General features: G+C 42.5%; 1 protein-coding gene across 2 annotated transcripts in view; it reads left to right on the forward strand.

Moving 5' to 3' along the window:
- The window catches only part of LOC111147311 (cyclin dependent kinase 14), a 584276-nt gene that overhangs the window by 397901 nt on the left and 159649 nt on the right, over positions 1–26726 (forward strand). For both annotated transcript variants that reach the window (XM_022503295.1, XM_022503296.1), the window contains one exon: positions 24968–25031. In XM_022503295.1, coding sequence (XP_022359003.1) covers positions 24968–25031 — 64 coding nt within the window. The remainder of the gene's footprint in view (positions 1–24967; positions 25032–26726) is intronic.

A 26726-nucleotide genomic window follows, 5' to 3' on the forward strand; every position in this document is an offset into this window, starting at 1 on the left:
CTGCATAGTGTTTCGTTTGACTTTGCCTTAGTCTATTTGTGCTTTTGCTTGTTGTCTTTCTACATGAGGTGAGGTGACAACACCTTGATTTCCTCTCATCTTACTTAAACTCACTTGCTCATTGTTTTTATGAAATCTGGTATGTCTCCTCACCAGACCCCTTTATTTACCAAGCTCATTCTTATTTCTTTTTTTTTCCTCAGGCCATCACTCCTTCCTCAAGTCACTCCCTGCTTTTTTCACTCCCTTATCCATGCTCGGTACATTCCCTGCTGTGATGGGGTCTGCGGCCTCAGGAAGCTCTTCCCTTATGAATTCCTCCTTATTAATCATTGGAGTGCTTCTCCTGCATACCCCCAGCATTGCTCACAATATTTGCAGATACATCCAGCAGCATTTCTTTTCCCAGTGAACAATGTTTTCTTCTTCCAGTTCCAGATTTTTCACCCCTTACTTCACAGAATATAGGTACAACTCAGTTCTGTGTTTGTAAACACAAAATACATATGAACATCCTGCAAAACATTTGTTTGCTTTTACAGGAAGTATCCTAAAATGATAGGTGGTGACATATATTGGCAGATTACTCTGTTTTAAATATATTTTAGGAAGTTGGTGGGGGGTTGGGTACATGTAACATGTCAGAATTTTTCCCATTTAAAGAAATTGGAGATACAGTTAATGTTATTGCAATAAATGGTGGCGACACTTGTGGCGAACACAGCAAAGTGTATAGACGTGTCCAGTCATGATGCTGTACACCTGAACTTAATGTAACATTGAGTGTCAACAATACTTCAGTAACAAAAAAATACATACATATATATGTATATGAATATATATATATATATATGAGTATATGAGTATGTGAGTAAGTATGTGAGTAAGTACTAGGAAACAGGCTGTCAATCAGCATTTTCATTCAGAACATTGGCTTTTCAGAAATAGATTACTGACCTAAATTGAGAAAATTGAGAAATGCCTATCCTAACCATCATTAAATAAATAGATCGCTGCTAGAATTACGTCAGAGGATGCTGCTGGGAGCTACAGAGAGCTACTTGTGGAAAAAGCAGCCTTCTAGGCCAAATCTCCATCCGCAGAACCATGCCTAAAGGTTAGCTCTTCTGCTCTTGGGAATTTTAATTTGGCAGTATTTGAAACCTGATGTGTTTTCTCTGCTGGAATAGAAAATCATACTCTAGCATGCTTCTACCAGTCATTTTTTAAAAAGACTTATTTATTTGAGAGAGAGGAGTGCAAGCAGTGGGGAGGGGCAGCGGGAGAGAGAGAATCTCCAGCAGACTCCCTGCTGAGCACAAACGTGGAGCCCAACATGGGGCTCGATCTCATAACCCTGAGATCGTGACCTGAGCCAGAATCAAGAGTCGGATGCTCAGCCAACTGAGCCACCCAGGGGCCCCTCTATAAGTCATATTTTTACACATGCCTCTTGTTTTGCCATGACTTTTGGTAACCCTTCAGGCCTCTAGTACTGAATTTTGTGTATCATTCATTTTTAAGGCTAATTCCAAACTTGCTCTCAAGCAATTGCTTAAAAATCCAACAAGCCATTATCATAGGTGGTACAACCACTGAGATGGAGGTTTGTATGTAGTACTTTATACTCTTTATTGATTATACCCTCTCTAATTCTGTAATGTGTGCCACATGGCCTCTCTTGGACTGTCACCCTCTGTTGAAATGTGAGCTGTGCATTTTTACTGTTCCTCCCCAACCCACCTAACCGAATCTGCTATCACAACAGGTATTCAATGAGTACTTGCCGAGAGATTTGCAATCCAGGTCAGAAGCAGAATTGCAGGGTACACTTGAAACCTGAATAACAAATCATTTCTCTCGGGCCCGCTGCAGTACATCCTGTGTTGCTATGTATGCTAGATGCCCTTTATATTCATCATCTATGGCAAGTTTTAAGGTTTTGGAAACTAGATTCTATAGGTAGAATGGGGGAGGGGTGTGAATGGCTTTTTTTCTTTCTTCTTCTTCCATCTGTCAAACTTTCAAACAGAACTAAACAAAGCATTGTCTGTAGTAACTTCATATGCACCAGTACCATAGACGCCCAGAAAGTGACCTGTAAGGCATCTTTGTTAAAGCCTCCCACAAACGTCAATATGCCTATTGTTCCTGTTAAGAAAAAGAGGAAAAGGAAATCAGAAATACAATCTCTATATCAAAGAAGAAGGCAGTCTAAGTCCCTATGGGACCCTTGTTTGTTCTTGGGTCCCCAGTGATGTTTCCTTTCTTCACTTTATCTGCTGGAATCCATTTGTAATGAGCAGAAATGGTTTAAGGACTCAGGTCTGTTTTCTCTGAAGTTAATAGACCTTAGTGAGATATATCCTACTTTTCAAAAGAGACTGACCTGAGACTTTATTCCCCACTGTTTTCTCCAATATGGAAAGATTTTCAAGATATGTAAAAGAAAAAAGGCAAAGTACAAAATAGGTCTGAGTGTCTGTTAGTGGAAGGAAGAGAGAATGGCTGAAGAGATGGACATGTTACGATGGCCAGGTAGTGCACAGAGCATTTCAAGATGGCACTTTCCCACAGGATTCCAGACTGGGGCTGTACTAACAGACCCAATTTTATCGAAAACTCTTACATGCTTTATGTTTATAGCTATACTTTTAACATTTTGCTGTTTACATATATTTTCATAACCATTTTTTGAAGTTGCATGTTAAACTTTTTAGAGAGAAACTAATTTGCTGGTCAGCTTTCCTGTAAACATCCAGCCCAGCGGTAGGCTGTATGCTTGGTGGTGCTCCCTCCAGTGCTAGACGTTTGGCCTGCGTGTGGCTGTTACTGATCACTCACTCAGCTGCTTGGGAACATGTTTGTGCTTGACATGAGCAATGCAGATAGGCAGTGCCTTATGACAGATGAGCCTCAGTGCTTCCAGAAAGGCTTTGCCTTCAAAGAGCTCTGTTAGAATGGCCAACAACCAACATATTCTGTTACTCCTCTTGTTCTGTGAGTAGGTGAATCTGTGCACAGAGATAACAGAGCATTTTGAATTCCGGGGCCACCAGGGTGCGAAAGCTAGCCAGCTTTCCAGATTATTTCCATAACTAAAGCATGGTGCTGCTGACCAGCTTCATCCAGTTTCAGGGCTTGGGGGAACCAAATTCGGTTGGCTTTGCATTTCAGCCAGAGATTGTGCCAGCAAACAGGAAACAGATATGACAGTGTTTCCTCAACAGAGGCATGGGGACCGTGGCTTGTGAGTGAATTTGTTATATACATTTGTGACATTGATGATGAGTTGGTAGAGACTAGATAAATTGGAAATCCTCCATACCAAAGAAGCAAGAAGCAGCAAAAGCGAGAGGAAGCTGTCTTTGTTCAGAAACCCGAGAAGCACTGTGATGTTGCAGAAAGAACCTAGACGTTGGGGTCAGATTTCCCTCTGATCCTCTGTTTACCAGCTGTTTGTCTTCATACGAGGAACTTCCCTTTCTGAGCCATGTCCCTGTCCTGAATATGAGGGTACCTAATGTGTAGGGTTGTTGTGATAATTGAAGATAAAATATAGGAAGACAGTTTCCGTTAGAGAGAGCCTGGCATTGAGTAGGCCCCGTAAGTCAGACTAACCTGGCTGTTCATATCGGCGGCGCTGCTGCAGCCTCTGTGCTAGGCTTGCTTGGGCTCACGCCATCTGCATCAGTCCCGGTGGGCTGGCTCAGCTCTGTGAATGGACAACTCCATCCACCTACCAGCCTCCTAGAACATTTTCATTCATGTCTGTAATATTAAGATTTGACACTCTTTCTATACTTGTTATACCAAATAGACCTAGCTTTGATCTATTTCCAATTTTGACTGAATTATGCACAATAATACTGTATTTTAAAGTATAGCCAGATACTGCAAGCTACAAAAATTCAAGTCCTTTTTAGTCATTTCAGACCTTGAAAGTAGATGATTAACGATCGTCCGCTTGACATTAACTTGGGCTTTCTTAGCTCTGTTGAACTTGTGGCTCCAATTCACACCTCCATTCTCCCTCTAATCTTGTATAATTTTTTTTATTTTTTTATTTTTTTTTTTTTTGGTAATGCCTTAACTTCAGAAGTGCATTTATGTGCCGGTTTTGTTATTTTAGCAGAATTATGATCCTTGGTGTGTTCCTAAAAGCTGCTTTTATCCTAATGGCTACAAAGCTTCTGATAGTCAACAAAAGGACTATTAAAGCATTAATTGTATCTTCCTTCCCTGCTTAGGGCTTTCTTCCCCAGAACACCAATGGTGTGAAATTCCATATTAATAAGACCTCAGGTAGACTGAGATTGCAAAGAACTCTTCCTGTCCTGTCCTAATGCTCTATAGCAAACCACCTCAAATTTCTGTGGCCTAAAACAATTGTTTGTTCTTATTCAGATGCTCCTGGGTTGGTTGGGGTTGGCTGATCCAGGCACCACTCATCATCATCTATAGGTTGAGTCCAGGTTTGCTCCCCATATTTTCCATTCTCCTTGGACCAGTGGGCTCATCAGAGCATGCCTTTCTCTGGTGATGGCAGAAGAGCAAGGGTGAATGGAAGCATGTGCTCTCTCCTAAGTTTGTAACCCTCCCTTTTATGTCCAGCCCCATTCCATTGGCAGAACAAGTCAACATGCTATAGAAAGTCATATGCAAAGTCATATGGCAGAGGGTGCAGTTAGAGGAAGGAGTAAAGAATCAGTAAGAATCAGGAGTAATGCAGTTAGTACATCTGGCTTTGCCCCTAACCAGTGAGGACCTTTGAGCAAGTCTCCAAGCCTCAGGTTCTCAATGACTGCATTCATTCACAGCATTCAGATAATTTTACTAGGGGTGCCTGAGTGGCTCAGTCACTAGAGTGTGTGACTCTGGATCTCAGGGTTGTGAGTTCGGGCCCTGTGTTAGGTGTAGAGATTGATTAAAAATAAAATCTTTTTAAGGGACACCTGGGTGGCTCAGTTGGTTAAGTGTGTGCCTTTGGCTCAGGTCATGATCCCAGGATCCCATGATCAAACCCCATGTCGGGCTCCCTGGTCAGCGGGGAGTCTGCTTCTCACTCTCACTTTCTCTCTTGTCTCTATCTTTCTCAAATTAAAAAAATATATATTTTTTTAAAAATAATCTTCCCATAAGATGGGATAGGGAGGGAGATAAAACATTAGAGGCTCCTAATCTCACGAAACAAAGTGGGGGTTGCTGGGGACGGAGGTAGGGATAGGGTGGCTGGGTTAGGGACATTGGGGAGGGTATGTGCTATGGTGAGTGCTGTGAATTGTGTAAGCCTGATGATTCACATACCTGTACCCCTGGGGCAAATAATACATTATATGTTAATAAAAAATAAATAAAAAATAAAAAATACCAAGAAAAAAAAAGAAAAAAGAAAAATAATAATTTTCCCATCTACTTGGTGCCAGGTGTTGTTCTAGGTGATGGGACTGTAATTGTGAACAAAATTGTCAAATCCTTGCCCACACAGATCTCATATGCTCGTCAGAGATCTATAGTAAACAATGTTTGTGTGTAGCACAAGTGGTGAGCTACAAGTGTATGTCAGAGATAAAAAATGCAATGAAGGAAGATTACATGGGGTAAGTAAAATCATTCACCTCTCTCTGCCCCAGCAATTGCCACTTAGTGGTCTGGTGTTTGTGGTTAAGGGGATGGATGGTGGAGCATGACCATCAGAGTCTGAATTCTGCTCTTCCTTTTACTTGCTTTGTGATCCTGACCATGTCTTTCATTTTACCATTGGCTGCCTAACAAATTCCCAAAACATAGTACCTTCAAGCAACATACATTTATTATCTCATAGTTCATGTGGGTCAGTAATCCAGCCAGACTTAACTCTGATCATGGTCTCACAAGGCTGTAGTCTGGGTGTTGGCTGGACTGTATTCCTTTCTGGAGTTTGGGATCTTCTTTCAGTCCCATGTCATAGTTGGCAGGATTCAGCTCCTGATGTTAGTAGGAAAGATGTGCTCACTTTCTCACTGTGAGCCAGGCCTGTGGTTTCCTTGCAGGTCCCCTCACAACATGGCAGCTTGCTTCTTCAAGGCCAATGAGGGAATCTCTCTCCAGTCTAAGTCTACCAAGACAGTCTTACATAACGTAATAAAGTAACGTAACATAATGTAACATAACATTACCATGGGAGTGACTCTCCCATCACCATTGTCACATACCAGGGACTAGAAGCCAGTCAGAATTTTTGCCTGCATTGAGTGGGAGAGGTTTATATAAGGGCATGATCAATGGAAGGTCATCTCAGGATTCTGTCTGCCAAAACGTGTGGCATACATATCCTCTCTGTGTCTCAGTCTCCTCATCAGTAAAGTAGGGGTGATAATAGTCAGATCTACATCATCAGGTGGTTTTGAGGATTAAAGGAATTAACAGAAGTAGATCACTTAGAACAATACTGATTACAGAGAAATGTCTATATGAGTACCTGTTTTTATTACCTGTAAAATGTGAGAATTTTGTTAGGTGACTTTGAAGATTCCCTTCTTGCTCAAACATTTTATGATTTGCCATAATACATTAGGATGCAGAATTAAACAAGGATAAGAAATCTGACTTTAAAAAAAGAAGAAGGAAAGCATAATATTGGGACAAGTTGAAATTAACCTAAATAGACCATATGGTTCAAGGAGGCAAGACTCACTCTTCTGCTGTGTTGCCTCAGTGGAGCCTCTAAATACTTCATTATTTAAAGTTGGGTTGCCTCACCTGGGTGGCTCTTTGGGGCATCTCTCCAAGATGCCTTGGGTTAAAGCCTCTGCCTTTGGCTCAGGTCATGATCCCAGGGTCCTGGGATGGAGCCCCGCATCAGGCTCTCTGCTCAGCAGGGAGCCTGCTTCCCTTCCTCTCTCTCTGCCTGCCTCTCTGCCTACTTGTGATCTCTCTCTGTCAAATAAATAAGTAAAATCTTAAAAGAAAAAAATAAAGTTGGGTTGCCTCGATGTGGAATCTTTGGGGGAGGACACAGCCTCCTAAGCAAAACTGCTTTGTAAGAAACTTTCCTCCCATGGTCATGGTACTGTCCCCTCAATTAACCGAAGCCTGTGCTTTCAGTTAGACCCATGGACGATGCCACTGGCTATAACGTAACAGTTTGAATATAGGTGCTGGTTCTGTATTTGAGACGTAATGCTCGAAGAGCTTTTAACCAGACTTGTTGAAACCTGAACAATTGGAGCAGTGCAACTCCTCATTGCCCTCTGCCACCTGCACAGGCCCATGAAGAGAGGCCCTTATGGTGGTCTCTCCAAGATGCCTTGAGGCGATAGGAAGGGTCCAGGTCTTGCTGTGAGTGTTTCCCCTGCCAAGAGCCGTGGATGAAAGCTGCTGCTCCCCAGCCCGGCAGGAAAGCGCTTGCGAGTAGGGGGCCATTCAGTCTACAGACTGACTCCGTGTCCTGTCTCTTTGGATGATATACTCTGTCTGGAGTGATGAGGAGCCAAGAGACCACTCCATTCAGACTCTGAGTGTTTACACTCTCTCTGGAAAAGTCCATCATTCAGAGCAGGGGTTCTCAACAGCAGCACCACTGACCTTTTGAGCTGGATGTTCTTTGTCATAGGGGGCTGTCCTCTGCATTGAGGCTCTCTAACAGCACACCTGGTCTCTAACCACTGAATACCACTGGCAAGCCTTCCCCTGGTTGTGACTACCAAGAAATTTCTGCAGATACCACCAAATGTCCCAATATGTTTTATGTATCTATTTATTTACATAGTTACTGTGAATTTTTAAAATTAAAAATGCATGATTTAAGGGGGAAAAAACCCTCAAACGATACAAAATGGTAAGAAATAGGAATATGTCTCAGACCCTGGTACCCCAGCACCAGATTTCACCCTCCAGAGACAAACATGTGATCATTATTTAGGTCATAAGAGATCTCCGGGGTTTGCACTGGAGTTTATATCCATGCGGATATGGGCGTCTAGTTACTGCAAGACACACAGACTTGTGTATTATATTTTTATTAGCAAATTTTTTTTTTTTAAATAGTGCTCAAGATGAAAAGAAAATGACTGGAATGAATCTGTTTTATTCCATCGGATTTTTAAAAAAGCTTGTCAACATTTTCTGGACTGATATATGGCCTCTTAAGAAGAAGTATTTCCTGCACAGTGAGAAGCAGCATCCCCTTAACTTATTCCCTTGGCCTCTAGAGCCTTTCCTCACGCTCTGTTTTAAGACTGATGCTGTGTGGCAGTAAGAACTCTTTGGGGCATCAATATTTTAAGCCCTCGAAGTAGTCATTTTTCATCTAATAAAACAACTGAATCCTTCAGAAGTGCTAACACCTGGCTTTTTGCTGGGACTATGTGAACTGTGGTTTTCACTGATCCCCTTGTCCTACTGAGGACACAGCGTACTTCGTGAGGTTGTATTTTTTCACATTGTAGCACCACTTTCGCACCCAGTAGAATATGATGCCCTTATCAAGGCTCATTCACTTATCAATATGCATGATTCACTGTTTTCATAACAAATGCGTTTACCCCATGAATCTGCTTCCTGTATTATAGTTACATAAATTGGAGGTGTGATTTTTGTTGGTGTTCGTGTTAGTGGTGGTGATCTTACCACCCAGCTGACTCCACAGTCTAACCAACACTGATCACCGTTCAGGGAAGATTTTTGAGAAGGATTGTTCCTCCTCTTGGCAAAAGTAAGAAGTGTGCTCACGCTCCTGATGGGATTGTAAACTGACGTGATGATTCTACAGAATATGTTAGAAAACCTTTAAAATAGCCATATCGTTTGGCTTAGAAACTAGATTTCTCCAAGTTGCTAAATAGTCACAAAGACAAAAAGATTTCTGAATAGAAAAGTCCAACAGTGGGGAAATACCTAAATTATTTTATTATTATTATTACTACCATTACTATTACTATTAACTAACAAAGCACCATGGTAATTATTTTTGATGTGTTACCTCATTTAACTCTCACAATGTTGTGAAATAGGTGTTATTGTTATTTCATAACCATAGCAGAGAAGTGTGTCTAAAAGAAGCTAAACTACGTACACATCAGAAGGGTAATGACTATGAGGATGGTGATGGTAGTCATGGCAGCTGACATTCACCGTCACTATGGCCAGGGTGTGCTAAGTACTGTACGCGTATTACCTTATCTAATCCTCTCAGAACCCAAAGAGGTAGGTAGTCTTTATTGTACCCATTTTACCAAAGAAGAAACTGAGGCGCAGGGAAGTTAACTAAAATAAAAGAGGTTTATTTTTATTTAAAATAAAAAATATTCAGAATATTTCAGTTGGGAATTGAGTGTGGATAAATTGAGTTCAGAGTTCACACTTGTATCATTGTGCCTACCCAGATCATGTGGTTGGTAGGTGGATGGCAGACCAAAACCCGAACTTACGTCTGGGGGCAGTCTGTTAATCACTGAGAAGTATAGCTAATTAGTTAAGCTAAGTCCATATGATGGATTGTCTTAGATTCACCTGATATGGTTATTTACTATCTTCAGAGGTAAATGAGGTAAAAAATGTAACACACAGAGGTTATCTGGGATAGGAAGAAATGAGTTGACTCATCATATTAGAATTATACTCCCAGTTTCTGGGACTCTCCAAACACCTCTTCCTAGTTTTGTAATCTGAGTACCTAATGTTCTCATCTTCCATATATGTGCCCATGAACGTTCTTTCTACCCAAACAGCTTAGAGTTTTCTACCTTCCTCTCACTCCAGGCACAGTCCAGCCTGACTTCAGATGCAAATAGTGTTGAATAACTTTAAAGTAATTTAAGAATTGTGGATATATATCTTGAGGTGTTTTGTTTGCTCATTTACATGATCACTGGCACCATCTTTAAAAAGTGAGGTCTTCTTGGTCAAGAGTGGGAGGGTCTGTGTTTTCAAAATGTTTGTGTCTAATCTAGTAACGCAACTTTTCATAGTGCATGTTAGTAAGAGGATCAGAGTCCGTTATCTGTTATGAACATACTATCACAAAACTGGATTGCCTTGCACTGTACTATAGCTGTACCTGTCAGTTTGTTCAGATCTCTTAATTCTGAAGTCAGCGGCAGAACAACCCATAAATTAAGGAGGAGATGGGTTTCTACCACAGGATTGTCCAAAGACAGAAGAGTAAATTTTCGGTGACATCTTGGGGAATTATGACTTAGGTCTCATTAAACTGTACTTATGCAAGTGCGGTACATGAGATGAGAAAGTGCTGAAGATGATGGTTCTGGTTCTTGGCCTCGGGTCTGGTACTTTAAGGGATGGCGGGTGACCTTGACCATATGGTTGCTGTCTCCTTTTTTTTTTTTTTTTTTTAAAGATTTTATTTATTTATTTGTCAGAGAGAGCGCGAGAGCAAGAACGAGCACAGGCAGACAGAGTGGCAGGCAGAGTAAGAGGGAGAAGCAGGCTTCCCACTGAGCAAGGAGCCCGATGCGGGACTCGATCCCAGGACGCTGGGATCATGACCTGAGCCAAAGGCAGCTAGCTGCTTAACCAACTGAGCCACCCAGGTGTCCCGGTTGCTGTTTCCTTTTGACAAGGCTAGTGGGTGAAAGAAAGACATAATGGCTCTGTTTGTAAATTTCAGTGTAGTCTGAAATGCATCTACCAAGGACAACCTTGTGCAGTTAAGACTTAGAGCTAACTGCCTGCACACTGTCTTTATTTATTTATTTATTTATTTGCACAGTCTTTAAAGCAATGCAGGAGAAGAAGAGCGGCTATGGCATTTTCTTCCTTTTTGAGTTGCATATATACTTAAAAGAATGAGTCCCCCAGGACTCTAAGCAGCAGTGCCATGGGCCAAAATTCCTAATTTTTTTATCTTTCAAAAATGCCCACTACCTTCCATCTCTGTTCCTCAAGTTGTTGCACTGTGAACCTGTTTTAATGATAAGGTACAACAGTAAGGCAAACGCGGATGAATCTTAAAAAATCTAGGTGAGCTCTTTTAAAGGATCATTACCTGCCTATTTAGTGAATGTGGCCTTTAGAAGACTCTGCAGCTTGGTGGGACTGGCCTTGTGCTCCTGTTTGTTGACCAGGAGGCTTGTAAAGCTGTCCTTTGTCCCCCGCAGCCTGTTAGTGGGAGAATGGGGGCACGGCGGAGAGGGAATGATGGATGGATTGCTGCCTTCTTGAGAGACCAGAAGAGCTGACAGCTTCAGCTGTGTAATTATCTCAACATCCAGACCCCCAACTTTTGGGAGACTCTGTCTTTTACTCAAAATAATAAACTGTCCTGGCTGTGTCTTTTGATGTGTTGTTAATCCAGAATGAAAACAGCTTCTTAAGAAATAACAAGACAGGATGGTCTTGCAGAAGTTTGGTGGAAAATAGGAAAAAATACCCATTGTGGCTTCAATCCCTGATTTGTCTAAGGTTTTTAAAATCCATTTTGTCTTTCACATGGGGATAAAATTCATGGTCAAGGTCATCATATGTGCTTAAATTACTCTTACAGTATAATCTAGTGGGAATCCATTAGATCTCTAGAGTCCAGAGGCCGTCCCTTCTCCCCTCCCCTCATCAGTCACCATGGGCTGTGTGACCCTTGCAAGTTGCTCAGCCTGTTCTAAACACCATTTGTATATTCTGTATAAATCAGGGATCCCCATAGAGGGTTTATTAGGTCACGTTTCATATTTATATATGCTGAAGCTCCCTCCCCCCAACTCCTCTGAGCAATGTAAACTGTCTGTCCAAACTGTGATGCAGGATACGTTAGAGTTTGTGTGTTTCTCACTTGAAACTCCTGTAGGACAGGTTCGGCCTTTCTTTTCCTTGGGACACTTAGACGGTCCCAAGAGCTCTTGGCTTATCAATGCTACCCTTTGCTGTTTAATTGTGGACTTAGCACTAAGTATCAATGTCTCAGTCAGTGCTGGCTATTGTAACAGAATGCCGTAGGCTGTGTGGCTCTAACAGTAAAGATTTCTCACAGTTCTGGAGGCTGGAAGCTCAAGATCAGGGTGCCGGCACGGTTAGATTCTTGGTGAGGGCCCTTTTCCTGGTTATGTGTGTACATGGCTTTTGTCAGAATGTACACAAAAAGAGATCCTGTTTCTCTTCCTCTTTTTCTATAGGACCTGAATCTCTTCATCAGGGCCTCATCCTCCTGACCTAATCTAATCCCAGTTACCTTCAAAAGACCCCACTTCCATATGCCACCACATTGGGGTTAGGATTTCAACATAAAAGTTTGGGGGCAGGGTTGGCAGTTACAGCAGTAAGTGTTTGAAAGAAACCGATTAAGGGACGAAGAGGAATCAGGTATCTGTGTGCGTTAGCATTAATCTCTTAGCTGATTCATACATAACCCACCCTTCATAACTGTCATAATTTCTAGTTGTTGGAAAATAATAGGCCCCATATGGCATTGATGCATAAGTGTATTAAAATATAATGTGAACTTAACCAAATAACTCACAATAATATAAGCTGGTGCTGATGAAGCTAAATTAACACCCATTTAGAAAGAATAACAGCAACTGAAATTTACAACCATCAGGTTATAACATTGGAAGTGAACCACTCACTCAGTGTTGTCCAGAGAATTGCAGAACTCCAGCTGTCTTGATGTGCCAGGGGTTCTTAGAAAGATCCAACCTTGTCACAATGTGAGTGGCGACTCATGCTTCTGGAAATGATGCCTCTTTTCAACTCTAAGTATTTTAGATTATAAATACCAGATTTGGTATTGGTAGTCTAAATACCAGCTCTTGACCCACACTGAACCTGTCAGGAATAAGAAGCCCATTTGTAGGTGAAAGTCTGTGCTATTGCATGTTGGTTGCCGTGGGGGTGAGAGGGGCTCGGTGGACCTACAGCTTATTATCATGAACATCACCCTTTATCAGGGACTGTCTTTTCCACAGCTGTATCCTAGTTTCTGGCACAATCATTGGAATAATAGGTTCCCAATAACTTTTTATGAATAAATATGTAATAATAAACACAAGTTGAAATTATGGTTAAATTGGAGTTAAATAGTTATATTGTACAGTTATATAGTTAAACCCTAGTTAATTATAGTTAACTAGAATATATACAGTTGCAAAAACTATAATAAAATACTGCTACTCGAGCACATTCTATAGAAATATCTTGACCTAAATTTTTTAACAGCCTTCCTGCCAGTAAACTTAGCAGAGGTTTCCTTGTAACTCACACCTTCCTGCATACCCCATTCAAAGCTCTAAAAATAACAGCATCTCTTTTTGGAACAGGTAAATGTATAGATTGCCTTTGGTAGGCAGCCTCTGACCTACATACATCTAACACAGGCACAGCCCTTCCTCCCAGCCTGTAAGGCTTTGTCCTGCTCTCCCTCCTCCTCCCCAGCACCCCAGACACAGCAACACAGGAGAGGGGGTGCCTCCTTTCCAAGCCATCCACCATTTCCAGGGGCTCCCTCCTCTGCCCCACTCATAGAGCAAGTAGGTGTCTCCATGAAAGAAGCAAACACGTGGTAAAGGGGACAGAGAACATCCAAGCCGGTCACCTGGCAGAGACACCCTGCAGGCAAGCCTCAGACCCCACCCGACTGTCGCTCCCCATGAGCCAGCGGTAAAAATCCAGAGAAAATGATTCACTGTCTGACCACCCTTTGCCTGTTCCAGTGGAGTGTTTGCACTGCTGCCAAGTCACACAGCAACCTTTTCATTCTTGGCCTCAGTATCTGTCCCAGCATCATCTCCCTGGGCTCCCATTCTTCCCCTCTAGTCTAGAGTTTGACAAGTCTTGGGGACTGGTCCCCTCTCCTGCTCCCTCCCTGGCTGCCTTCATGGGAAGAGAGTTGTGACTTCCATACTGCCTGCATTTGGATCAGAAATGCTGTTGTCTGGGCTGATTTGGCTCTGTGGTGTTTTTTTGGTTTGTTCTCAATATAACAGCCTTTCACGCATCACCCACCATGCAGAGAATCATGTCTTTGGGAAAATATTTTGTGAGTCCCAAGCAGCTCTCAGACTATTAGAACACAATTCCATTTTAGGTGCCGCTATTTAATTTTTGCTTTATGGAATTTTATAGTTGTAAAGGGAAAAATAGGATCCCTGCTAAGCTTTCACTTGCCATTTTTACATAATGGTGTTTTCTTTTCTGACTCCTGGGCGGAACCTGGCAAACAACACAAATGCTCATCAGTGAGAGAGTAGAGGAATACCATTCCATTAACGTTATAGTCATGGGAGAGTTTGGATGAATTTTAGCGATATGATGTGAAGTGAAAAAAAAAAATTCCAAGAAATTAGCGACAACATTGTATCCTGAATATAAAATATTAAATAATTAAAAATACTTTATAATCTTTATAAGGACAATAAAATTATATAAAAACAAGTAGAGAAGAATGCATGTGAGTCAGAATGGAGCTTGCTTTAGGTGGGCATGGCTGGGTGATCGCATAGGTCCTGAGCTACAGGATTAGATGTGGCTGTTGTTAAATAACCCAGTTCTTGTCCAGGGCGGTGAGCTCATAGGTGCTTATTCTGTTAATGGAAACAAAATTCTGTGCACTGGGTTTAAAGAAAGAAAAAAAAAATTAAATTCATCCTCTTTACTATTACATTTGTCAAGTTGGAGTAAGAATGAATGACAAAATCAGCTTTCTTAGTAAATAGCTACATGGGGGTAGCTTTGACTTTGAAACCCATCTAAGTATGCCCAGTAGGTCAACAGAGGCACAGCAGCCCTTAGCTAGTGAGGTTGCTTGGCTGACAGCTCAGCTTCATTCAGTCTGTCCGTCTTTGCTGATCTTGCAGACTTTAATTGCTTTACAAGTCAACTGAGATGAATTAACAGTCCTATTAATAAAGTGCTGGCATCTGAGTGATGGGGTGGGAAGGGCGCCAGACATAAATCCAGGTTGTGTCCTGGTTCTCTTTTTCTCTCCTAGGGCACCTGACCAAGTCTCCCTTCTTTGCAATATAGTTTTCTCATCTGCGAAGTGACTAATGTTGTCCTATTTTATTGGGTTGATCGCAACTCATGAAATAAAAAGTGTGGAATTGCAAGCAGTAGAGCAGCTTCGGTGAGCTTATTATTACTGCAAGTGGATATGTTCCCATAGCTTTTTCTGTTTACTTCATGTTTTAGATGTATAAAATATCCATTTTGAGAATCATGTATAAAGAGTATTTTGTAAATGGTAATTTTACTCTGTAGTAGGCTAAGGAACACCTAAAAATATTAGACCCCAAATCTCAGACCTGTAATTTTACCTTATTTGGAAAATAGGTTTTTACAGATGGGATTAAGTTAAGGATCTTGAAATAGGGGAGATTATCCTGGATTATCCAGATGGGCCCTAAATGCAGTCTCAGCATCTTTGTAAGAGAGGATGTCTGATACAGAAGAGGGGAAGTCAGTGTAGGGGGTGAAGGCAGAAATTGTAGTGATTCAGCCACAAACCAAGGGAACCCCCTTAGCCTCCGGAAGCTGGGAGAGGCAAGAAATGGGCTCTGCTCTAAAGCCTGGAAGGCAGGGTCACCCCGTAGACACCTTGATTTCATCCCAGTGAAAACAATTTCCAGTGCTGACTCCAGAACTTTAAGAGAATTAAAGTTCTGATGTTTTAAGTCCGCAAGGTTGTGATTATTTGTTACAGCACTGATAGGAAACGAATACATTCTCATTCACATGTTCTTGAAGGAAATGTAATTTTCTAAAACATCCTTGAGGATGCAAAGTTTCATAGTGTTACAGATCAGTTCAGTAGCTTTGTCATTTTTCATTTTAATGTAATTAAAATGAATATTTGAAATACTACATTTTTGAAGGCAAAAGTTATAGTTTGCCTCTTTGTGTCTCCCGATAGCACATTGCTTTGCACACAGGTGATGCTCAGTGACTAGGAAAACCACTTTTATTCGAGACAAAAAAAAAAATGGTGATCTGTTTGGGCCTGTGGTATGTGTCTGTGTCCGTATCCTAGAATTTTCACTGGCCTCAAGTTTGCAGCTGAAGTTAAGAGCATCAGTGGTCTGTTGTTTTTTTGCCTGTTTCCAGAATGATTTGAAATCTCTTGCCATAAGAAACACCTAGGCTATGGGGCTGTTCACGTGTGGGGAATGAGCTCGGAGGCATAGAACGCCAAGCCAGTCTCATGCAATCATGGTCATCTGCGGTAGCTCCTGATACGAGGTGCCCGCACCACTGAACTGGAAACCGCCCACACCTCGCCCCCCACCCCCACCCTTCGCAAATGCTGCTTGAACGAATAGTCTTACCTAAGTGCTCTACATCAAGGTACCCATGACCAGAATTTCCTCTCTACAGCCTGTGCTTAGGTTGAAAACTCCAGTTAGAATGTGTTCTTTAAAGCAGCGTTTCTCACACTTCAGTGTTGATATGAATCACCTGGGGTCCTTGTTGAGTTACAGATTCTGGCGCGTCAGCTCGGGAGTGGAGCCCGAGCGGCCTCCTGGAGGTGGTGCTGATGCTGCCAGTTTCTGCACCACGTTCTGAGTAGCGAGGCTCCGGCATCTGGTGCTCCTGCCTCCAGGTCCCTCCTCTCCCTGAGCTCCTTTCCCCGCATTTCGTGCCGCAGCTTCAGTCAGCCTCGCTGTGGCATCTGCTTGGCAACATCGCCGGGCTCTGGCCTCTGCGGCCTCCACGCTCAGGCTCCCTGCGCCCTGGGGACTGACAGGCCGAGCTGTGACACAGCAACACAGCTCCGTGAAAAGAAGAGAAAAGCCATTGAGATGAGACTGAAATCCATGAGGGAGTCAGAGTTTAAGGAGACAGGGGAGAGAAACAATTGGAGAAAGGGGGGAGGGGGAAAATGAATATTTTATTGGAGGAAAGCATGTTTTAAATGAGCTGTTCTTGGTGCAGAACTTGCCGGTGAAGAGCATTTTCTGGAGTAGTTTCAGGTTTATTCTTTAGTTACCCTCCGATTTCTCTTAACAGCCAGCTGCTTGTTTTGTGCGCTTATCTGCTCGTTGTGGTCCTTCGGATCCAGGCCAAAGACTTTTAAAAAAATTGCAAACCATCTAACTAAACTGGGGACCTCTGAGAGATCGCCTGGTTAGGTCGGGCCCATCAGTCCCAGCCTTTGCTGACATTAGAATCACCGGGAGAGCTTTAGAAAATTCCACATACCGAGGCTGCAGCTCTGACCAGTTAAATCAGAATCACTGGGGTGGGTCCCAGTCCCTAGTGTGTTTTTTAACCTGTTGGGTTTTTTTGTTTTTTTTTTTTAATGCCTCCCAGATGATTCCCATATGCTGACAAGTGCCACTAAGCCAGACCTTTACCTTCTAGCAGGTGAATTGAATTCACTTTAAGTAGATCTCGAAGAACAGTCCTTTATTTCGATTCCTTCCCATCTGAATTCTTGCCCTGCTGAAAACTCTACACAGTATTTTGGAATCACCATCTCTTTTAATCCAGCAGTTGACGCCCTGATTAAATATTCCAGCAGCTTTCTGAAGCCCCAGGCAGCTTTTCATTTTCTCAGTGTAGTGGCTCCCCCTGCTGGCCCTTCTCGGTAAAGGTCACTGCTCTGCAGAATCTCACTGCTGGGTCTGGGCTCTGAAACATAACCAACCTGGAATCACAGCAGCTTAAAGCTGCTTTTCTAATCCCATATGCAACGTGTATGCCATTGGCCATTGCCAAAAATAAGCAGTCCAAACACTCTAACTCTTTTATCCGTGGCACTGTGGGTAAAGCCTTGAGAATGAAGGAAGAGAGGAATTTGTGTGTGTGTGTGTGTGTGTGTGTGTGTGTGGTGTATATACATAAACACGCACATATAATATACATGTATATGCCTACCACATACATGCCTACATTTGCTTATACTACCAGAAAAGATTCTGATATCAGCCATTGATTGTGCTGGTTCCCTGCAAAGTAATTACTATTGATACATACTTTGGATAGAAATTAGGGAAAGAAAGCTTTCATCCCTATCTTCTCTACTCTGCTTCATCTAATCATACCCTTTCCTTATCACCTCACTTCTCCTTATCTATCCAGTAAGTTATAAAGATGGTCAAATATAAGCAAAAGTAGATGCAAATGCAGGACTTTGTTCTGTCATGCAAACTCTCACTTGCAGTGTTATGTCAGAATTTTACTACAGATGACCCTTGTGTCAGTGGAGGCAGAATTCGATCCGTATAATATCTGAATGCAAAATGTGGTGCAGTCCATCTCTTAGCTGTGATTAAACCCCATAAGGCTGCCGTTTCAGTTTATACAGCCCTTGTCATTAGAATGCCCTTCTTTGTTGTATATTAATATCTTAACCCATTGGCCCTTACTTTCCATCTGACTCAGCAAAGTGTAATTCAGTCCCTCACTGACATTGCAGTACTTCATCTATTCGAGGCGATGTCCCAAACCATTTCTTTCTCACCGAGGGCAGACATCTCCAGTCCACCTCATGAGACATGGGTCCACCACCCCCTTTCTGGATACATCCCCTAGAAGACTGTGTTATTTATTTTCGTCCCTCTTCACAGGCAGTGCCTGATACTAGCACAGCAATAAACCCAGTGATTTAATCTGCATTATTTGTTTATAGCTGTGTAACAATATTACCACAAACCTAGCATCTTTTTTTAAAAAGATTTTAATCTGTTTATTTGAGAGAGAGAGAGAGAGAGAGCACAAGCAACGAAGAGGGGGCAGAGGGAGAAGCAGATGCCCCACTGGGCAGGGAGCCCGATGTGGGGCTGAATCCCAGCACCCCAGGATCGTGACCTGAGCCCAAGGCAGACATTTAACCAACTGAGCCACCCAAGTGCCCCACAGACTTAGCATCTTAACACACGTTTATGATCTTAGAGTGCCGGTGGGTGCGGCATCCAGGCATGGCTTAGCTGGTGCTCTGCTTCGGGTTCTCCCAGGGTTGCAGTCAAGGTGTTCAGCTGGCCTTCCATCTTACATGACGTTGGCCTGGGGAAGGATCTGCTTCCAATATCGTGCGGCTGTTGACAACATTCAGCTGCTTGCAAGCTGTTAACTGAGAGCCTTAAGTTTGGCTGGCTGTTGGCTAAAGCCCCCTCCAGTTTCCTGTCTTACGGTCTTTGTAGTATGACCACTTGCTTCCTCAGCGCCAGCAAGGGAGAGAGTCTCCCAGCAGGATGAGAGTTGGCATCCCCTACAATATGATCACAGAAGTGACATCTTGTCACTTTTGCCATATTTTGTTGGTTAAAAGCAAGTCACTGGTTCCACACTCAGTCAGGGGGAGGAGTGTAAACACCAGCAGGCAGGGATATACAGGACTATCTTAAAATCAGCCTGCCCCAATCTCCTTTCATTTCCTCTGCGTGGTCTCGTAGAATTTGTACTCTGCTGAACACCGCGAGCCCTTGATTCCCTGGCAGTCCTCTCCATCTCAAGCAATTATTAGAACTTAAGTCCTAGACTTCAAGTTTATTGCTGTTAGGTTTCTCTGTGTTGGGTTCAGCCAGTTGCTCCCACCTGATTAAATATTCTTTAAGTCTGGCTCGGCCATCAGAATATTACACATCTTTTCTATTGTGCCATCTGAGAATGTAAGACATTTTTCTATGATGAAAATGGTGAAGAAGTTCGTACGTAGTAATGTGTGCAGTGTGTATGTATACACGCGTGTGCATTAGACTGGTAGAGGGAGAAGAATGAAAAAAAATCCCTCATACACAAAACTTACTTCTGGAGTCTGGTCAGTTGGCTGTGAATCGTTTAACACCATCCGAGCCCCACTGCTGCTCTTTCTGATCCTTCTGGGAACAAGATAGTGCAACTTTAAAAAAAAAAAATTAACATATAATGTATTATTTGATTCAGGGTACAGGTCTGTGGTTCATCAGTCTTACACAGTTCACAGCACTCACCACAACTCTTAGGAGCAGTCTTTCTAGTCAAACCAACCTGGTTTTGAATTCCGGCTCCACCCACTGGAGAACTGTTTTTCTAGATAGAGCTCAGACAGGCAGGGCGAGAGTTAGGAAGTTCTGCTTTTCTGCAGCTCATCTTTGAACATTTCAGCGCATTGTGATAGCCAAGCCCGGTTCTGCCGAGCTTCTTCACAAGCTTTGTTTAGGACTTTGCGCTGTTGAATCATAAAGAATCTTCCAGAAGTGATATAGCTATGAAGCAGTCATTATTTTACAGATGTGTGTTGTATGTGTGGACTTTGAGGTTTCGGTTTAAAAAGCATCAAACTTATTTGGTCTTCCATTTCCTTGGATTCATTGCTAAGTGAGGTTGAAATCACCCACACTGCCCCAGGATGCCCATCTCATAAAACTGGAAAACCTGAAGTGGGAACCCAGCGCGTTCCTCATCACTGCTTTAGTCCACACCCGTGTGAGCTGGTCTTATCTGCATTTGATAGGCTGGAGTCTCCGTGATGGACTCCTCTGACCCTTTGACCCAGGAAAACTGTCAGCCCCCCTTGCTCTGTTTAAACCGTGGGCATTCTTCCGGAAAAGCCTACGGACTGGCCTTTAGCAGCCCTGGGACCTGACAGCGAAATGCGAGAATGTGTGGAACTATTAATCACTTGGAATGGTAAGTATTTCTGACAACCACTAGTTCTTGAGCTCCGAGTTTTAGAAGTTTAGAGTCTTTTTTTCTTCTGTTTCTTGTAAAGTCGATGTTTCAGCAGAGAGACCCTGTTTTCCTCAGTGTCCTCTGCTCGTCACAGGGGCTGATACAGTGGGTGGGATCCATGCCGCAGCCGTCAGTGCAGAGGTGAGCCCAGAAGAGTAGGTTTGGTGTCATCAAATCCTAGTTTATCAGGGTCAGGCGGTGTAAACCTCTACTGAGAAGGTGAGGTTATCCCGTGTTTGTCTTAACAGAAGCTAAAAGTCCAGGAAATAAGAGAGACACCCTTCTGGGAACTGTGTATGCATGAGTTTAGGGAAGTAAGACCATTTTGTAGCTTGTGTTGGGCATTTGCTTTCTTTTACCATTAATATGCTAAAGAGTTCCAAATGTTTTTCTCCACGTGAATCTTTCTCCTGAGATCTGTATCTGTATTTCCAGCTGCTCTTTGCACACCCCCTATCTTGATCTGGGCCTTTCTGCCATTCAGCAGATCTAGAATTAAACTCCTTGCCCTCAGCCCCCAAACTTGCTTTAACACCTACATTCTTGATTTTTAGCTAATAACTTATTTCCTGTAAAATGGCCCTTAATAGTAAGAAATATTTTATTTTTTTAAAGGTTTTATTTGAGAGAGAGAGAAAGCACATGTATGTGCCAGAGTTAGAGGGGAGGGGCAGAGAGAGAGGGAGAAGAGGCCTCCCCATGGAGCAGAGAGCCAGATCATGACCTGAACTGAAGGCAGATGCTTAACTGACTGAGCCACCCAGGCACCCCAAGAAATACATTTTACCTCATGACTCATAAAGCACCCATATACATATACACACACAGATATAATGTGAATAAAAGTTTCATAAAACAACATTCATCTTTAACATGTATGTTACCTTCTGACATTACCTGTTATTTTCATCTTTAGAAAAATGCTGATATCAGCAGTCTCTGTGAAATTTATAGTCCCCCCAGTCATGGGACCTATAGTCTGAGAAAACCTGAGACAGAGATAAAATGCAGTTCCCATTTATTCGTTCTGTGGCCCTCGCCTCCCCTTCCATAACCCAGCCAGTAATCCAGTGATACCAGACTTCATGCTGTAACCCAGACGCTCCATTCGCTCGTTCATTCAGCTTGTACTGAGTGCATATTTGGTGCCAGGCACAGAGCAGGCACCAGGGATCTGAAGATATGAACACCGCAGTCTCTACTCGAAGGTCTATGGTGCAGTGTGGAGACAGACCAGTAATCTAACGACTGTAAGGCTGTGGGTAGGTCCTGTAAGAATCCTGTACAAAGCCCTCAGAGATTATGAGGATCACAGCATGTAACTTGGGCCAGAAAGTCTTTCTGGAAAGGGTAGTTCATGAGCTGAAGCTGGAAAAAAAAAAGGAGTTAACCTGGCCAGTCGTGGGCAGGGCATTCCAAAAGAGGAAACCACTGTGAGAAGGCATGGGGGCATGAGCAGCAGGAGAATTTGGAGACCTGAAAGTATTTTGACATAGCCCTTCCTTATAACCCGAGTTCTCTGCTGTCACTATCCACCCCCACGCCCCTTTTCCGTACTTGGCCAAAGATTACTCAGTGTTCCCTCTCCCATGCAGCTGTTCTCCCCCCGCCCCAGGGAGCCTCAGATACACCCCCACTTTGGGCTCCCAGCTCTCTCTCCCCACAGAGGGGGAGCACTTCCGGGCCAAGCCCCAGTCTCATCCTTATATCTTCTGTGATGAGCACAATAAATGTTAGCCTGGTGAAGACATGGACCAATAAAGGAACAGGGAGACATACCCGCCGGGCACAGGTGTCAAGTGAAGCTTCTTGAGTTGACCTTGTAGAAGACGTTTTAACAAATCACAGCCTTTCTGTCACTTTAAGACTGGAAGCCGCCTCAGATGTTAACAACCTGACTCTTTACAGATGCGGGACCACATCTGGAAGGTCGGAGGTGCTATTTTCTTTGGCCCTGTTGTATTTACAAAAGATTAGTTTTTACTTTTAGAGAATACCTCTTTTTCTAACCTAAAGTGTCCCTAAAAGTGGAATGTCTTAGTCAATTAATAGAAACAAAAATCCGCCATCAGATTTTGCAAACACATCCACTTTCTGCCAGGCACAAGTAGCCTGTCATCTCTAACCATGCGTTTAACCCAGACTGACTTCCCAAAAAGGCTTTCACAGGAAGAAAGACTGATTTTTCATACTTCTTTTCCTTTGCCAACTTTCTGCCCACATCGTATTTCTTGTGCAAATGGCCCAGGAGTTGTAGGCAGGAGAATCTGTGGTATGGTCCCATCAGTCAGTGCTACAATAGCTCAAAAAAAGACATATGCATTTTCACTTTGCAGGTGACTTTTATGAAACAGCCATAATCTTTGATAATCAATTTGAAATGGAACCCTGGGTATGAATGGGGTTAGTGCCTGTGAAAAAGTTTTACTCATGCAGACATTGTAGAGACGTGTACAGTCGGGGTAACGACCTTTACTGGGAGAGAGAGAACGAGGTTCACATTCTGGCTGGACTTTCTGTGGTTTATAAAATCTTTAGAGGGTGTGTGTCAGAAGTGATGGATTGATTGCGATCAAGTTGTGATTTTGAGCCGTAAGTTCCTCCCTTTAGTTGGTAAAGTCCTTCACGTCCTTCATGCAGATTTTAGTGGAAGCTGGAAGGGGAGGGCTTTCCTCAGGTGAGCTCTGCACGCTGCCTGCAAGAATGGCTGTCTCCCAGTCTTGAAATAATCGTCGGAGTTCATGAAAGAAAGGGGGAAATGCCTTTTGCAGACACTGTTACTGCAGGAGCTCATGTCAGACAGTGTCTCAGTCTCCTTTCCTGTCTTACAGCTCCCTTCCCCAGCCCTCTCGCCTGCCTGCCCACCTCCCACCCAGCCTATCCGTAGATGTGCTTGTGTAGTTGTGTAGATGTGCTTATTGTAGATGTGTAGATGTGCTTATTACTGTTACAAGTGATTGTGTTTGCAAAATTAATCGGTTACAGTTGAAAAGAATTATATTATCTCATCCCAGAACCCAGTGAGGAACGTAATACATGTTTAATCCCAACTCCCCAGAGTAGGAAGCAGTGAGGGAAGCACTCACTGCATTTGCCACTCTGACAGGATGCCGCATCCCCCTAGTAAATAAACACACAAATACTCAAAGTTCTGCATTTCCTTATTGCATAGCAGTACCTGCTAACGCTTGGATAGAGTGAATGTGCTGAATTCCCACCCGTGATATCCGCCATTCCTTCTCTTTTGCCAGTTTCTGACTTTATCTCTTGCCCTTCCTCACCTGTTGGACTGTGCATGTCGGTCCATCGCAGTTTGAGTTACGTACAGTGGGGGGCACCAGATTCTCCCGCCTGGCCAGGGCTGCCCTGACCTGAGCCTGTTTTTGAGGGGTATTTTGAATAGTATCTAATACCCAGTGCTTACTCCTGCCAGGTAGTGTTCTCACCACAAATGAGGTGGTGTAAACCCCCAGTTTACAAAGTCGGGAACTGAAAGCTCAGTTCATTGAGGAAGCTCACTGAGGTTATTTTCTTGCCCATGGTCACATGACTAGTAAGTGTGGGAGCAAGGATTTGAACCCACAGAGTCTGTTTCTGGGGTCTGGGCTCTTGGCCCTCCAGCGCCACTGTTCTCGACTGGTGATCTCCCGTGACCGTGGACCATAACAGCAGCCTGTGGTGGGCCTAGTTGTTCGCATGGGGCGAACCCAGTTGTGTGTGAGCTGCAGTTGCCCTTTAATTTCTTCAGTCAGACACCGGGGTGGTAGAAAAAGAAATGGGGAAGAAGGTGAAAATGTGGATGACGAAAGGGGAGAGTGTAGAGTGAGGACAGTATTGGGGGGATGAGGAAATTCTAAGCCACATAAAGTTGTTACCTGAAATGAGCAGTGTGGCTAGTTGAGAATGAGCTTCCCCAGCTGCCTGTCCTGCTTCTTTGAGACATCGTGATGCTGAGAGAGAGGATGCGGGGGTGAAATGACAGAATTTGGAGAACTGCTAAGCGATGAGACATCTGATGCTGGAGTACAGGACAAAAAGTCATGCAAGAATCATGAGGGACACACTTATACTTGATTCGGTTCCATGGAGATGACAGCTGATCGTTGGAGTCCTAAGCCTACTTGCTAAGTTTGTAGCTGACAAAATGCAGCAGATTTCACTGCCTGCATTCCGCTGCATTTGGTAAAACGCAGACATTCATCTTGGGTGGCTCTTTAGCTTTTAGTATGGGGTTTGTTTTTATTGAAATAAAATCCCTGGCACACGATCATGGAAAAAAAAAAAATCCAGAGTTTCATCATATGCAGTGTACTGTTTTCTACACTGGAGAATTTTGAGTGCTTTGGAAATAACAAGTCTGTTTCCACAATTTCCTGCTCTCCACTAGGTTCTTGGAACGCCAAATGAGGACACATGGCCTGGAGTTCATTCTTTACCACATTTTAAGCCAGGTATGTTTCATTAATTACAAATGACTTAAGTGCTTCCAATATGCAGAGTGAATAGATACATTTTCCCTTCAAGCTTCTATATTATACTGAGAAAAATTCTGGTTCCTTGCTCTTGTATATTCTGCCTATTAGTGGAGTTGTCCTTTGTTTTTACAATTTATTTGTCTGTAAAGATAGAATTAATGACATTCCTTATGAGAGGTTTTCACCACGTGTATCTCATTTGAGTTAACTGGCTAATAACATAGCTGTATCCTCATCAGTTAGGCTGGCTTCTGTGTCTACAAAACAGAATTTCCATCGGGGTACTATGATCTGCCTGTGTGACTTCTTGAAACACTACTAGGAAAAGTAGTACCCTCTAAAAATGAAAACTTGACATTTTGATTTATTTTTTTAAAATTAGTGATATATAATCCATTAATTTGAGTTTAAACATGTAAAATGTTCTGCATGCCTGTCGTATAGCATGCAGTCTTTTTTAATGTGAAATACTTAAACCTCTAAACTGGAAAATCTGAGATAAAATGCAGACCACTTTTAAAATAAGTTGTCACTTTTTTCCTTCGCCAGTAGATGGCAGTCAAGAAACTTTCAGTTTTAATAATTACACTTAGAGAAAGGATCTGAAATGTGGTAATTTAATTTTTATAGGAGAGATGAAAGGTTTGGAATTGGAAATTTAATAAAAGTCAATGGAGTGAATTATTGTAAAATAATTCTCTTGGTTTTTTTTTTTTTCCCTGTTACAAAACATGGATTTTAAAGTGCAGACCCACAGTAAAATTACTGAAAGGGATTTTATGGAAGATCTCTTAGTCCATTATTTAATGAGGGGAAAAGAGCTATGAATAATTTCTGTTATGGAAGCCAAGTTTATTCTCTTGCTCCTCTTCCCCTCTTCTGGGGCACCATCAGGAATAAATTATCAATCCCAAAGAATGACTGAGTTGAGAAACTATTTTTATTCTCAGTATTTTTCTTCTGAAAGTGTACAGTGTGATGAGAATTTTTGTATCTTCTTGGGCTGCCCCAAGGACTCTTTGTACTTTTACTGAAAATTTTAAGTAACTTCTATGTTCTGGAAGACTATAGAAACTTAACAATTTAAGATGGATTTTTTTTCTTCTTTTTTTAACCAAGCAATAAGCGCCCTCTCACTGCTCCAGCTGTTCCTAATGGAGTCTGGGAACACAGCTCTTTGTAGATGCTCCAATGTGGGCTGTGAGAGAAGGTTAGCTTCCCCATGTTAGTAACTAAAATCTGAGGTCTTGGGAAAATAAAGTAGAGGAGACTACGAAAAGATTTTGAATAAATAAAGTTAGATGCAGAGAGGAATAATTAAGCCAGTCGTTTGGCCTGCCAAGGTTCTGCACCAGAAAAGATGGAGTCATATGTTTATTTTGGTGTGAACAGAATTAACCTCCATCAACAACATACAAAAGCATTTATCAAATGTGTTCTGGAAAGTACTATGTTGTAGTGCAAGTCAAGCTAACAGATTGGGAACTTCATGAGATCAGGGACTGTGCATAGTTTGTATTTTGGTGTTCAATAAATATTTGTTGCTCTGAAGTCTACTGAATGTTTAATACAGTTATCATTTATATGGCTTTGCTGAGATAGACATATATAAATTGGGCTATATATGTTTAAGTTATTTAATATTATGGATAAGTACTATTACAGACACTT

The sequence above is a fragment of the Enhydra lutris genome, unplaced genomic scaffold (genome assembly GCF_002288905.1).
Source record: "Enhydra lutris kenyoni isolate GAN:26980312 unplaced genomic scaffold, ASM228890v2 scaffoldscaffold16, whole genome shotgun sequence".
NCBI classification, from domain to species: domain Eukaryota; kingdom Metazoa; phylum Chordata; class Mammalia; order Carnivora; family Mustelidae; genus Enhydra; species Enhydra lutris.